Source organism: Coregonus lavaretus (genome assembly GCF_964263955.1).
Source record: "Coregonus lavaretus genome assembly, contig: HAP1_SCAFFOLD_445, whole genome shotgun sequence".
Lineage (NCBI taxonomy): Eukaryota > Metazoa > Chordata > Actinopteri > Salmoniformes > Salmonidae > Coregonus > Coregonus lavaretus.
The window spans coordinates 182,375-197,374 of NW_028159343.1; the positions used below are offsets into that span (position 1 = coordinate 182,375).

At 43.9% G+C, this 15,000-nt stretch overlaps 1 protein-coding gene across 1 annotated transcript in view; it reads left to right on the forward strand.

Moving 5' to 3' along the window:
• Positions 1–15,000, forward strand: part of LOC311122978 (uncharacterized protein) — a gene marked incomplete at both ends in the record, with an annotated part of 65,505 nt that overhangs the window by 8,827 nt on the left and 41,678 nt on the right. Inside the window, 5 exon segments of the mRNA XM_084197271.1 lie at positions 11–64; positions 4,414–4,515; positions 8,000–8,077; positions 10,645–10,689; positions 12,012–12,065. Coding sequence (XP_084053397.1) covers positions 11–64; positions 4,414–4,515; positions 8,000–8,077; positions 10,645–10,689; positions 12,012–12,065 — 333 coding nt within the window.

The window sequence follows — 15,000 nt, forward strand, 5'->3', positions numbered from 1 at the left end:
CCCTCCTCAGGGCCCCTCTGGAGAGCAGGGACCACGTGGAGACAGAGGAGACAAAGGCGATAAGGTGAGTTTTATAGCAGGAGATCATTTCCATCCCATTCTCTCTCTCTCTCTCTCTCTCTCTCTCTCTCTCTCTCTCTCTCTCTCTCTCTAAGACTGTGAAAAATGCATCATTCAGAGTCTAAACCCCTTCAGACCAACAGTATTTCCTATTGGTCTGGTAGATAGAGAATGCTCTGGTGTAGAGGAGCTGCTGGTCTCATTGCTGGTCTCATTGCTGGTCTCAGCAGCGGCGTTGGAGGCAGCAGTCTGTCATCGGTGGAGCAAAGCTCAGTGCTGTCATGTGTAGTTTCCATTAGGCTGTGTTTGTAGTCTGGGTTGTTTAGCAAATGTGTGAGAAGAAGAAGAGGTGTGTGTGTGTGTGTGTGTGTGTGTCAGAGGAGGCTGGTGGGAGGAGCTATAGGAGGGACAGGCTCATCGTAATGGCTGGAATGGAATCAATGGAACGGAGTCAAGCACATTGTTTCCATGTGTTTGATGTGTTTGGTACCATACCATTGATTCCATTCCAAACATTACAATGAGCCCATCCTTCTATAGCTCCTCCCACCAGCCTCCTCAGGTGTATGTGTGTGTGTGTGTGTGCACGCACACACGCACGCACGCACACACACACACACACACACACACACACACACACACACACACACACACACAGAGACATACACAGTGCGTGCCTTCATGCTTGTATGCTTGTTTGCGTGTGTCTCTGTGTGTGAAGCCGTAAACCTGTGGCAGTCAGGGAACCGACAGTCCAACCCACAGCCAATCACATATGTGTAATAAGTGTTGTTAGCATGGGGAGAGAGGGCTGTAATGACTTTGATCACTGTGGTAATCTGTGTTAAACACCGTTAGTCAACATCATGGCCTCAGCCCCAGTCACAGCTCCAGGCTTCCGTGATGTTTAAATCTGTGTTCGTGCATAATGTTTTGGCGGTACGTAGGTTATGAATATGTATTCTTGAGGTTGTCTGAAAGGATGATTTTTGACGAGAGATGTTCTGATTATAAAGAAAGATTTGTCACACAGTGTGTTCAGGTTGTCATCTAATGATATGAGAGTTTTCTAAAGGAATGTTCTGGTTGTGAAGACCTTGTGTCTGTCTGTCTGTCACAGTGGAGGAGGTTGTTCCTTTTAATAGAATAGTTTTAATGAGATATTTTGTGTTTTTGGTTTTATTTAGTCTTGTGTTTGGGCATAATGGTTTTAGAGGTAGGTAGGTATGTATGAAGGTGAATCCATTTTCTCCAGTCTGCCTACATTAATTTCAATGAGACATTTTGTTGAAGACAGGTCTCTCACAGGTTCTTCCTTCAGGAAATCACATGATAAAAGAAGATTGTTATCATAACAGAAGACAGTTTTCTGTTGTTGAAGAACGGTCTAGTAGTGGATGTGAAACTTGCCCATTGGTTGGTTGTTGTGTCTGTTGTGGATGTGAAACTGGCCCGTTGGTTGGTTGTTGTGTCTGTAGTGGATGTGAAACTGGCCCGTTGGTTGGTTGTTGTGTCTGTTGTGGATGTGAAACTGGCCCGTTGGTTGGTTGTTGTGTCTGTAGTGGATGTGAAACTGGCCCGTTGGTTGGTTGTTGTGTCTGTAGTGGATGTGAAACTGGCCCGTTGGTTGGTTGTTGTGTCTGTAGTGGATATGAAACTGGCCCGTAGCATGTTGGCTGGAGTACATCGGTGACGTCACACCTTCCCTGAGATCTAAAGCCAATTGCTGCTCACATAGTGACAGACTAGTCTCTTGCTCTGTTGGCTAAAATGGTTGGCTCTGAGTGGCATGTACAGAGTATTTGCTTTATGCCACCAATGGTTTTACTTACATAACTCTGATAGATTTATTTGACAGGGACAATGCACATGATCTCTGTGAATCTGGCAAGTTTAGCTAACAGTCTCTGTCCCGGCCAGGTGAACAGATAGTGGTTAGCAAGTGCCAGATGTGGAATTGGAATGTGTTTTACTTTCTAAATTGACTGGAATTTAAATGGAATTGACCCCAACACTGGTTATAACACAGGATATATTGTCTTCAGGTCAGGTCCAGCATGTTTTGATCTTTGATACTGGAGATGTCAAGCTTTTTCAACTTGAGGATTGTTTTATTTATTTTTTACAGTTACTGGTTTTATTCACATTTTCAATCTACAATTTGCTTTTCCAATTTAACATTTTGTTATTATTATTTTGTACATGCTACTATAGAAACATTTGCAATTAAGTGTTTGTTTGCACCAAAATAAAAAAGGAATGAATGCACACAGTGTGGTGAACACATTCCTTGAAGGATCATTTGTCAGAGCATGCACTGTGTTATGCTGGGTTTCCCAGACGTGTGCTTCAAGCATTTTTACCTGCCAACTTCTTCCTCTGGTTGTTGAATGAGCTACATCTCCATAACACCTATTATTGGGAGTATGGATTACGGTGATTCAAGTAATATACCGGTTTAGATTGTACTATTGAGTTGTAGCGAAACGTTATGTACATAGACATAACAATCACACGTTTTGACATGAACTGTCTGTAACTCACAAAGTCAAACATCAATGACTCACAGCAAAGGACTGGTTGTCATCATCCGTAGACTGAGGGGAATATTTGCCAACCCTTCATGTAGTTGTCAGGAAGTGTTTGGAAAGGACTCAGTGGGTATTAGTTTGCTGTAACAATATATGCCTGGCCAGATTCCAATGATGTATTCCATGTAGTCACATGGCTCAGGCTACATCTTGGAATAGAGGCTGTTTAAATGCTGGATTTCTGGATTTTTTTTCTCAACATTTTTTAAATGTAAAAGCAATTGTTTATTTTAATGAATTTATTATGAATGAATAACAATACAAATTGGTGTTCAGTTGCCAAGTGGGATAGTTTGAAATCAGTTGCCCAATTAATTAATGCAGTGTCCTAAGTGATCAGAATCTGATCCACTGCATCTGAATTCTTCTGGACTTTTATCCTTTATTCAGACTTTTTCTCAGTAAAGTACAATTAGCCCAGATTGTCCAATCTCTTCTAGTGTTTTTAGTTTTAGTTGAGGGCATGTGACTACCCTGTGCAGAGTAGCAGCACCTACATATCTGGAAATAGTCATTTTGAAAACAAAATGGCACCTACTGTACCTCTCTAAGAGAACTGTCAGTGTCAATGAATATTATCGTTGCCTCGCATTGCTGATGGGCAGTTTCATGTGCCTGACTTGACATTTTCATCTGAAGTATAGGACTACCGCCCAATTATTATTATTATTATTATTTTGTGGGCTTTTTTTAGATTGAAACTGCCTCCTGTGAATCAATGTATTTCTACTATGACTGCCAAGGACATGTATTTATTTGATGCTGAAGGGATAGCGTTCAAAGTTCAACATTTTACTATGACTGCCAAGGACATGTATTTATTTGATGCTGAAGGGATAGGGTTCAAAGTTCAACATCTCTATTGTCCGTTTGGGATCAATTTGAAAGAAATATAAAAGCTTTCAGCTTTCTAGGAAGATTCTGTATTGAGATGACATGCTATTCTAGGAAGATACTGTATTGAGATTACATGCTATTCGAGGAAGATACTGTATTGAGATTACATGCTATTCGAGGAAGATACTGTATTGAGATTACATACTATTCGAGGAAGATACTGTATTGAGATTACGTGCGATTCTAGGAAGATACTGTATTGAGATGACATGCTATTCTAGGAAGATACTGTATTGAGATGACATGCTATTCTAGGAAGATACTGTATTGAGATTACATGCTATTCGAGGAAGATACTGTATTGAGATTACATGCTATTCGAGGAAGATACTGTATTGAGATTACATACTATTCGAGGAAGATACTGTATTGAGATTACGTGCTATTCTAGGAAGATACTGTATTGAGATGACATGCTATTCTAGGAAGATACTGTATTGAGATGACATGCTATTTGAGGAAGATACTGTATTGAGATTACATGCTATTCTAGGAAGATACTGTATTGAGATTACATGCTATTCTAGGAAGATACTGTATTGAGATGACATGCTATTCTAGGAAGATACTGTATTGAGATTACATGCTATTCTAGGAAGATACTGTATTGAGACGACATGCTATACTAGGAAGATTCTGTATTGAGATGACATGCTATTCGAGGAAGATACTGTATTGAGATTACATGCTATTCTAGGAAGATACTGTATTGAGACGACATGCTATTCTAGGAAGATACTGTATTGAGATTACATGCTATTCTAGGAAGATACTGTATTGAGACGACATGCTATTTCTACTCCAACTTATTCGTATGGACTTGAGGACGTATTAATCTAACTCCTCTCTCTGTCTCCCGTTTCAGGGCAGCCCCGGGCCCCGTGGCAGAGATGGCGAGCCTGGTACCCCCGGTAACCCCGGCCCCCCCGGACCCCCAGGACCTAACGGACCTCCCGGCCTTGGAGGAGTAAGTATTGCTGCAGAAAAATCTGAAATAGCTGTTTTTGGTGCTATAGTCCCAAAATATATAAATGTGTAAAAGGGGAAGCACATTCAGAGAGCAAAATGGAAGTGCTTTCCTCTTTTACGGATCATGGAGGTGTATCTCAAAATGACAATGTGTGGGCTAGCTAATTCTATCAATAAAGACTTTGGGGTTGAAAATGGGAAGTGAAAGGGTGTAATAGTGAAAGGGTGTAATAGTGTAAGGGTGTAATAGTGTAAGGGTGTAATAGTGAAAGAGGGTAATAGTGAAAGAGTGTAATAGTGAAAGAGGGTAATAGTGAAAGGGTGTAATAGTGAAAGAGGGTAATAGTGAAAGAGTGTAATAGTGAAAGAGGGTAATAGTGAAAGGGTGTAATAGTGAAAGGGTGTAATAGTGAAAGGGTGTAATAGTGAAAGGGTGTAATCGTGAAACGGTGTAATAGTGTAAGGGTGTAATAGTGAAAGAGGGTAATAGTGAAAGGGTGTAATAGTGAAAGGGTGTAATAGTGTAAGGGTGTAATAGTGAAAGGGTGTAATCGTGAAACGGTGTAATAGTGTAAGGGTGTAATAGTGTAAGGTGTAATAGTGAAAGGGTGTAATAGTGAAAGGGTGTAATAGTGTAAGGGTGTAATAGTGAAAGGGTGTAATATTGAAAGGGTGTAATAGTGTACGGGTGTAATAGTGAAAGGGTGTAATAGTGAAAGAGGGTAATAGTGAAAGGGTGTAATAGTGAAAGAGGGTAATAGTGAAAGAGTGTAATAGTGAAAGAGGGTAATAGTGAAAGGGTGTAATAGTGAAAGGGTGTAATAGTGAAAGGGTGTAATAGTGAAAGGGTGTAATCGTGAAACGGTGTAATAGTGTAAGGGTGTAATAGTGAAAGAGGGTAATAGTGAAAGGGTGTAATAGTGAAAGGGTGTAATAGTGTAAGGGTGTAATAGTGAAAGGGTGTAATCGTGAAACGGTGTAATAGTGTAAGGGTGTAATAGTGTAAGGTGTAATAGTGAAAGGGTGTAATAGTGAAAGGGTGTAATAGTGTAAGGGTGTAATAGTGAAAGGGTGTAATATTGAAAGGGTGTAATAGTGTACGGGTGTAATAGTGAAAGGGTGTAATAGTGTAAGGGTGTAATAGTGTAAGGGTGTAATAGTGAAAGGGTGTAATAGTGAAAGAGGGTAATAGTGAAAGGGTGTAATATTGAAAGGGTGTAATAGTGTACGGGTGTAATAGTGAAAGGGTGTAATAGTGTAAGGGTGTAATAGTGTAAGGTGTAATAGTGTACGGGTGTAATAGTGAAAGGGTGTAATAGTGTAAGGGTGTAATAGTGTAAGGTGTAATAGTGAAAGGGTGTAATAGTGTACGGGTGTAATAGTGAAAGGGTGTAATAGTGTAAGGGTGTAATAGTGTACGGGTGTAATAGTGAAAGGGTGTAATAGTGAAAGGGTGTAATAGTGTAAGGTGTAATAGTGAAAGGGTGTAATAGTGAAAAGGTGTAATAGTGAAAGGGTGTAATAGTGAAAGAGGGTAATAGTGAAAGGGTGTAATCGTGTAAGGGTGTAATAGTGAAAGGGTGTAATAATGTAAGGGTGTAATAGCATGTGATGTTTTGCACAAAATAACTAGGCAAAGAAAATGGCGGTATAGTGTAGAATGGAAGGATAGAGGGAGACACGATGAAATGCTTTTCATTCCTGATAAGAGAAGAGGAGAGGGGAGGAGGGAAGGAGAGAAGAGAGGAAGGAGAGGGGAGGAGGGAAGGAGAGAAGAGAGGAAGGAGAGGGGAGGAGGGAAGGAGAGAAGAGAGGAAGGAGAGGGGAGGAGGGAAGGAGAGAAGAGAGGAGGGGCTTTGAAGAGAACACAAGGAGATATTTTGTGAAGGAGAAAGAGATGAAAATAGTTATCTTACACCCCTCCCTGCCTCTACTGTTGTTGCTCTGGTCCCAATCCCCTCTACCATCTACTGTTGTTGCTCTGGTCCCCATCCCCTCTACCATCTACTGTTGTTGCTCTGGTCCCAATCCCCTCTACCATCTACTGTTGTTGCTCTGGTATCCATCCCCTCTACCATCTACTGTTGTTGCTCTGGTCCTCATCCCCTCTACCATCTACTGTTGTTGCTCTGGTCCCCATCCCCTCTAGCATCTACTGTTGTTGCTCTGGTCCCCATCCCCTCTACCATCTACTGTTGTTGCTCTGGTATCCATCCCCTCTACCATCTACTGTTGTTGCTCTGGTCCCCATCCCCTCTACCATCTACTGTTGTTGCTCTGGTCCCCATCCCCTCTACCATCTACTGTTGTTGCTCTGGTATCCATCCCCTCTACCATCTACTGTTGTTGCTCTGGTCCCCATCCCCTCTACCATCTACTGTTGTTGCTCTGGTCCCCATCCCCTCTACCATCTACTGTTGTTGCTCTGGTCCCCATCCCCTCTACCATCTACTGTTGTTGCTCTGGTCCCAATCCCCTCTACCATCTACTGTTGTTGCTCTGGTCTCCATCCCCTCTACCATCTACTGTTGTTGCTCTGGTCCCCATCCCCTCTACCATCTACTGTTGTTGCTCTGGTCCCCATCCCCTCTACCATCTACTGTTGTTGCTCTGGTCCCCATCCCCTCTACCATTTACTGTTGTTGTTCTGGTATCCATCCCCTCTACCATCTACTGTTGTTGCTCTGGTCCCCATCCCCTCTACCATTTACTGTTGTTGTTCTGGTATCCATCCCCTCTACCATCTACTGTTGTTGCTCTGGTCCCCATCCCCTCTACCATCTACTGTTGTTGCTCTGGTCCCCATCCCCTCTACCATCTACTGTTGTTGCTCTGGTCCCCATCCCCTCTACCATCTACTGTTGTTGCTCTGGTCCCCATCCCCTCTACCATCTACTGTTGTTGCTCTGGTCCCCATCCCCTCTACCATCTACTGTTGTTGCTCTGGTATCCATCCCCTCTACCATCTACTGTTGTTGCTCTGGTCCCCATCCCCTCTACCATCTACTGTTGTTGCTCTGGTATCCATCCCCTCTACCATCTACTGTTGTTGCTCTGGTCCCCATCCCCTCTACCATCTACTGTTGTTGCTCTGGTCCCCATCCCCTCTACCATCTACTGTTGTTGCTCTGGTCCCCATCCCCTCTACCATCTACTGTTGTTGCTCTGGTATCCATCCCCTCTACCATCTACTGTTGTTGTTCTGGTATCCATCCCCTCTACCATCTACTGTTGTTGCTCTGGTCCCCATCCCCTCTACCATCTACTGTTGTTGCTCTGGTCCCCATCCCCTCTACCATTTACTGTTGTTACACTGACAGAGATAAACACACACACACACACACTGATCCTGTTTAGTCGTGCTGTGCTGTCTGAGAGTAGACTAACATGACAGATATATGCCTGCTCTTGGAACGAGCGTGCTCAAATATTTTCGTGGTTATATTACAGCATCTTATGGATGCCATTTTGTCTTCCAACAGAACTTTGCTGCTCAGATGGCTGGAGGATTCGACGAGAAGGCTGGAGGAGCACAGATGGGTGTGATGCAAGGACCAATGGTGAGAGAGATGATGAGAAACACCCTAACCCTGGCGCCATTTCACCAGTTCTCTCCTATCAGCTTTGGAGTAGTATCATTTCCCAGGCTTCTATAGGTTCTCCAGTTGGATGCAAAACAAATGCAAGAATGTCACGTCTGGTCTGGTCTGACTAATGCCTACGTGAGACTAGCTTAGGTGAATGGGTCTCAGAGTGACTCAGCACTGCCCCCTGAGGTCTGAAGGAGAAACTACACATCCTCCTGGCCCCTTCCTTCCAGGATACATCAACACCCCTCTGTGGAGCGTACCAGGGTTTGGTTTGGGCCAACACCCCTCTGTGGAGCGTACCAGGGTTTGGTTTGGGGCAAACACCCCTCTGTGGAGCGTACCAGGGTTTGGTTTGGGGCAAACACCCCTCTGTGGAGCGTACCAGGGTTTGGTTTGGGGCAAACACCCCTCTGTGGAGCGTACCAGGGTTTGGTTTGGGCCAACAACCCTCTGTGGAGCGTACCAGGGTTTGGTTTGGGGCGAACAGACTTGGTCTTCATTATTTCATTTTTACGAGTTTACCACAAAATCCAACGAGCTGGTTGGCAGCTGGCATCACATGCAGCCTCTCAGCCAGAGTGAAAAGAAGAGCACACTCACTGGGAGCTATTTTGGTTTGGAAACCCACAGAGCAGCGTTCGGCTGGCTGCTCCCACAGCGAGCATTTGGCTGGCTGGCTGGCTGTTGGAGCTGAAGTCTGAGACCTAGTCACCACTGTGGATTGTACCCCTGTGGAGAGGGGAGGGGTCTCTTCACTGAGAGTTAACCCACTATGTCTCTACATACACCCCCTGGTCCCTAACACAGTGTCTTCACTGAGAGGCAGCGGGCCACACCACCCAAACACACACACACACACACACACACACACACACACAGCCCCAAACAAACACATACACACACATACCACATCAAACACACACACACACATACAGCCCCACACACACACACACACAGTCCCCAAACACACACATACACAACACACACAGACTCCAAACATTCACACACACACTCCGCCTACGAATGGACATAGAGCTCCATTGATAAGCCCCTAGCCCGTTGCGGTGTGGTTCTGTCCACGGTGCACCCCCCTTCCCGTCAGTAACTGCTCTGTGCTGCCTCAAGGACGTTTGCTTTGGCCGCTGCCCTGCGTTTCTCTACTATAATCATGTGTTAGAGAGAGCGTTAAGGTCTTACTGTTGTTTCATGAGAGGAGGAGTGGAAATCACGTGTTTTATTATTTTAACGTCTTAGTTTTCTTAGTGAGAAAGTTTTGGCTGCGTCTGAAATGCCACCTTATTCCCTTTACAGTGGACTACTTTCCCCTACTTAGTGCACTGCTTTTGCTCAGGGCCCATAGAGTAGTGCACTGTGCAGGGAAAAGGGTGTGATTTCAGATGCAAGCCCTAGACATTCTCACTAAAGTCCAGATCAGGTAACTTTCTCATCGTCTTGTCTTTGCTCATGTAATTATTTTCTCTGTGTGACAGATTTGGCTCATCACCTGTACAGAATGTGAAACGTCTCTCTGAGCTCTGAGTAATGATGCGTGATGAGGTTGAGTTTACAAGAGTATTACACCTCCTGCCAAGACAAGCCTTTATTAACCAGAGGAGATTAACCTTAGATCAGTGAGCAGAGCAAGCATTATGTTGAGGATTTCACCCACTGCTTTTATGATCTTATTAATAAAGAAAAAAGTGGGTAACATTTCATAATAACTCTCATGAATAAGCCTTTATAAATTCGTAATAAATCCTTTATCAACGTTTATTCATGGAAGTTATTTTAAGTGTTATGAAAAGGTGTTTCTACAGTATGTCTGTCAAACAGACTTGTAGGAGCTAGCTAAGCCCTTTCTAGCAGATGTTCTAGAGTGGGAGAGAGAAAGAGAGAGAGAGAGAGAAAACAGAGAGAGGCAGAGAAAGTGAGAAAGAGTCTGAATGCCACTGTGGAATTCCAAAACGATTTATGGTTCTGACAGGCATGAGGCAGGCAGGAGGCAGGCAGGAGGAAGACAGGAGGGAGGCAGGAGAAAGACAGGAGGGAGGCAGGAGGGAGGCAGGAGGCAGGCAGGAGGGAGGCAGGAGGGAGGCAGGAGGAAAAAGGGAGGAGGCAGGCAGGAGGGAGACAGGAGGCAGACAGGAGGCAGGCAGGAGGGAGGCAGGAGGGAGACAGGAGGGAGACAGGAGGCAGGCAGGAGGCAGACAGGAGGGGGTCAGGCAGGAGGAAGACAGGAGGCAGACAGGAGGGAGGCAGGAGAAGCACAGCCAGGAGGCAGGCAGGAGGCAGACAGGAGGCAGGCAGGCAGGAGGGAGGCAGGAGGGAGACAGGAGGCAGGCAGCAGGCAGGCTTTATAACACAAGAGAAGAGAGAAGTGGAGGACCACACTAATATCTATTTTCCCCCAATTCTGAAATATGTCAAAGTGAATTATGAAAATTAGAAACTAACTTATTTTTTAACGTTGAGTTGTCTGAAGGCTGGTTGAGGTTAAGGTTGTGATTATGTCTCTTCTCTCTCTCCTTCTCCCCCAGGGCCCTATGGGTCCTCGAGGACCACCTGGGCCGTCTGGATCTCCTGTAAGTACCTGCAAATACACACACTCAAGAAGGCACACACACACACACATACACACACACATGCGCACATACACACACTCCCGGCAACAAGCCCTGAAAGTTATAACCTTATATAACAGTGGGTACTGTAGATGCTCCCAACAACCTTTAGTTCAGCCCAGAGCCATATATAAATATATATATACTGTATATATATATATCATATGCAAAGATATACAGTCTACTGGTACATTATGATATGACTGTGGTTCTTTACAGTAGTTTGTCCAATAGTGCTCCCTCATAGAACTTCACAGAGTTTTGTATTGAGTTGAATTATTAGTCAGTAGTCTAGTTCTCTTCATACTGTGTGTGTATAGATGAAGGCCTGAATCAAACAGTGAATGAACACATGACAGGAAACTAAAACAGAGGGTCTATAAACACAGAGTAGACGTTATTATTATTATTCCACTGTAGGTTTATTTGTTCCTGTGTTGCCTTCCCTTCCAGAGGAGGAAGATGGCATTGAATACCTTCATGTCCCAGCTGCAAACTGCAGGGGTTTATCCTACCGCAGACAGACAAACAGACAGACAGACAGACAGACATGCAGCGTGGCACCTGACAATTTACCATTCATAGGGCTCGGTGGGCCATTCCCCTCAGCACCGCCAGAACAGGGTTCAAATACTATTCAAAGTCTTTCAAATAGTTGAAACGTTTGCTGTAGTCTGCCTGGAGTGCCAGATGGATGGGGACTATTCTATTAGTCCATTACGCCAGGCAAGCGTAGCTAAAGTACTTCAATGACTTCAAATACTATTTGAACCCATGTATGTTCCTCAGCCCTCCACCCAAAACCCCTCAGCTCAGCTCCTATCCTACCTCTCCTCTAAAGTAATTAAAGTGTAAGGTATTGCCAGCCAGCCAGGGGACATGACTGAGCATGAAGCTGCATTTTTTCCCCCCCACCCTCCTCTTGGTAAAAACACAGCCCCGGAGGGGAATAGGATAACACTCGGATTTGAGGTGATTTGATATTGCGGGGGCATTTGGAGTTAGCAGATAGCGTACACGTAGTAGAGGATATCACATGCTATCTCTACTCAAACGTACTCTTGAGGAATTCTAAACTAGTGAGCCCATCTTAGATCAGTTATTGCTGAAGTAAATACTTTTAGGTATTACAAAAACAATAGTGTATATTTTCTACCTCCTTTAGTATTTCCTTACAGTAATATCAGCTAAGAAATCAAAGGGAAAAATACACATTATTAAAAGACCAATAACCATCTAAGGTCATCAGGTTCACAGACTTCCTCTCCTCTCTTCCATCCCAGGGCCCACAAGGTTTCCAAGGCAACCCCGGAGAGGCTGGAGAGCCCGGATCAGCTGTAAGTATCCCATAATAGTTACTCACAGTGTGAGGGCATTTTCAACTCCCCTCTTCCTCATACACACACACACTAAAGCAGACACACACACATTCACACATTCACACACACACATTCACACACACAAAAACACACACACACAAACAAATACACACACACGGAAACTGTGAGCTGTGAAGGCATATTGAGGGCTAACCTAGAGTTGGAACCAGTTTAAGGAACAGAACCAAAAACCGGAAAATAACTAAATTATTTGAGGAACAGAACCCAAACCGAAAAAGAAAGTGATCTACTGTATACTGTTCCGGAATAGAAACATTATTTTAAAAGCATGGGAACGTTCTTATACGTTCCGGGCATTTTTTTCCAGTACCACAGAAATCGCAACAAAGCGCCTATGCAAAGCCCTTACGCTGTCACTCAGAAACTTATGCCGCATTCACGTGCTAATCAGAACTAGGAAACTCTAAAATGTTTGACTTGCTAACTGGTTGAACGTGGCACGTGTATAACTATAACCAGTTAGCAAGTCTGAAATTTCATAGTTTTCTAGTTCCGACTAGCACGTGAACGCGGCTAATTATTATTCTAGTTTCTGCCTGCCAGCTGGAAATCTTTGCCAGTGGGTATGCATGTAGACTACCTGCCCCTCCCGTCTGAAGCATAGGTTACTGTAGCCTACTGACGACATTACAAGCGTAATTCAGATATTAGGGAGAGATGTGGATTTACTTTTTCAACGCTAGTTAAGGATACTATAGTTATCACGTTTGACATTGGCTTTATTAACAACAAAAAGGTAAAACGTGTTTTCAATTCTAGTGCTGCTCTGCACACACAAGCTTGTTAGCTTGTTGCTCTGGTATAACGTTAAACCAACTCGGAAGTTCAAACAGCGGTGGCCGCTGATTGGCTGAATACCCTGGCATGAGATGGATGTTGTCAACAAAGCAGCATGACAGAATTATGATGCTAAGTTTTTGAACTACCGGTAGTTTCTTTGAGAAGATATATAAAGCGATCTGTGCATTTGAACAACAGCATAAATACACCTATTTCACTTTTGCATGTCAAAAACCGAATGACCATCGCTGCACATGCTGCCACTGTTTTCAACAGATTAGATTATACTATATTAATAAACGAGTGCACCAGGGAGAACGTAACAAGCAAGCAAATGCAATAAGTGAAAACACATTATCTAACTGGGGATAGCTAGCTAACATAATGTCACAAAGTATGATGCGCTAGCCAGTTAATGTTCATTCTGAAATTACTTCATATTTCCGAGTTGAGTTTAGAAAGACTTGACATTGGCATGGGAGCTAAATATCTAGCAAGCTACCAGCTAGCTATAGCTAGCTAGCTGCTTATCAAAGGTAGATAATTGGTTAATTTGACCAAAAAATCAACCAAACTATTTTTCAATGTTTCTCAAAATGACTGTAGCTGGCTAATTAATTTGATCATGGTTTGTGAAACACCCGGTTTTATACTGTTTTAGTCCACACAACATGTCACCCTGGTGCCTAGCTACAGTAGAATCTGATGAACAACATCAGAGTGGGAACAATAAAATTGGCCATGCGTTTTTGTCCTACCAGATCCGCGATGAGAAGGTTCTAGCTAGTATATCCCTCTGTCCTTCGACTCTTATTGGATGTAGTTGTCCGGTTTATCAGGTCGCAGGCTCCTATGACTGCTATGATTATTTATTTACAAGTTAATTACAATTAGCTTTTTGCTTTGCACTGCATTAACTCGGCAGCTAGCACAGGCAGCTGTTTCATGGAAACTGGCTAATCCACTGTGCATTAATTATAATGTCAATACTAGCTACAGTGGTTTGTTATCTTGGAGGAAGTATTTAGTGTTGTGTACACTTAGCTAGCTACCATCCCATAGCCTACATTGCATATGAAGTGTGTCTGGCTCATCCGTGGATGTACGGAGAAAATGCCATATATACAAATACAAATTCATTGGTTTGTGCTGTCTGATTGGTAGCCACTGACGAGTATTTGCGATTCTACAAGTAGAAACAGCAGGTTTGTTGCTAACGGGTCGGCACACAGCAGGTACCGCTTTTGTTCTAGCAAGAGAAGGAACGGCCTCCCACTGTGATAAGTACCTATTGGCGGTCTATCGGCAGTGAGATTCTCAGTGTGTTTCATGCTATAGAAAAGAAGGGTTTCTAAAAAGATCTAGATTCTAAAAAGTTTCTTCAGCTGGCCCCATAGGATAACCTATTGAAGAACCCTTTTTTGTTCCAGGTAGAACCCTTTTGGTTCCAGGTAGAACTATTTTTGGTTCCATGTTAAACCTTTTCAATAGAGGGTTCTACATGGGACCCAAAAGAGTTCTACCTGGAACCAAAAAGGGTTCTCCTATGGGGACAGCCGAAGATCCCTTTTGGAACCCTTTTTTGTAAGAGTGCAGGATTAGGGACTGACAGGTACCGACAGAGGTGCACACACACACATGCACACACACACATACACACAAACACAAACACACACACTCACTCCTAGGTCATGTGAGGGCATTATGAGAGCCACCACCACTGTGTTAATCTCCTCCTGCTGAGAGCAGATACACAGACGCTTGATCAGACAGACAGACAGACAGACAGACAGACAGACAGACAGACAGACAGACAGACAGACAGACAGACAGACAGACAGACAGACAGACAGACAGACAGACAGACAGACAGACAGACAGGGAGCCAGACAGACAGACAGGCAGGCAGACTGGCAGACAGACAGACAGACAGGGAGCCAGACAGGGAGCCAGACAGACAGACTGGCAGACAGACAGACAGACAGACTGATGCCTGATCAGACAGACAGACAGACAGGGAGTCAGACAGACAGACAGACAGACAGACACCTGATCAGACAGACAGATAGGGAGACAGGGAGACAGACAGACA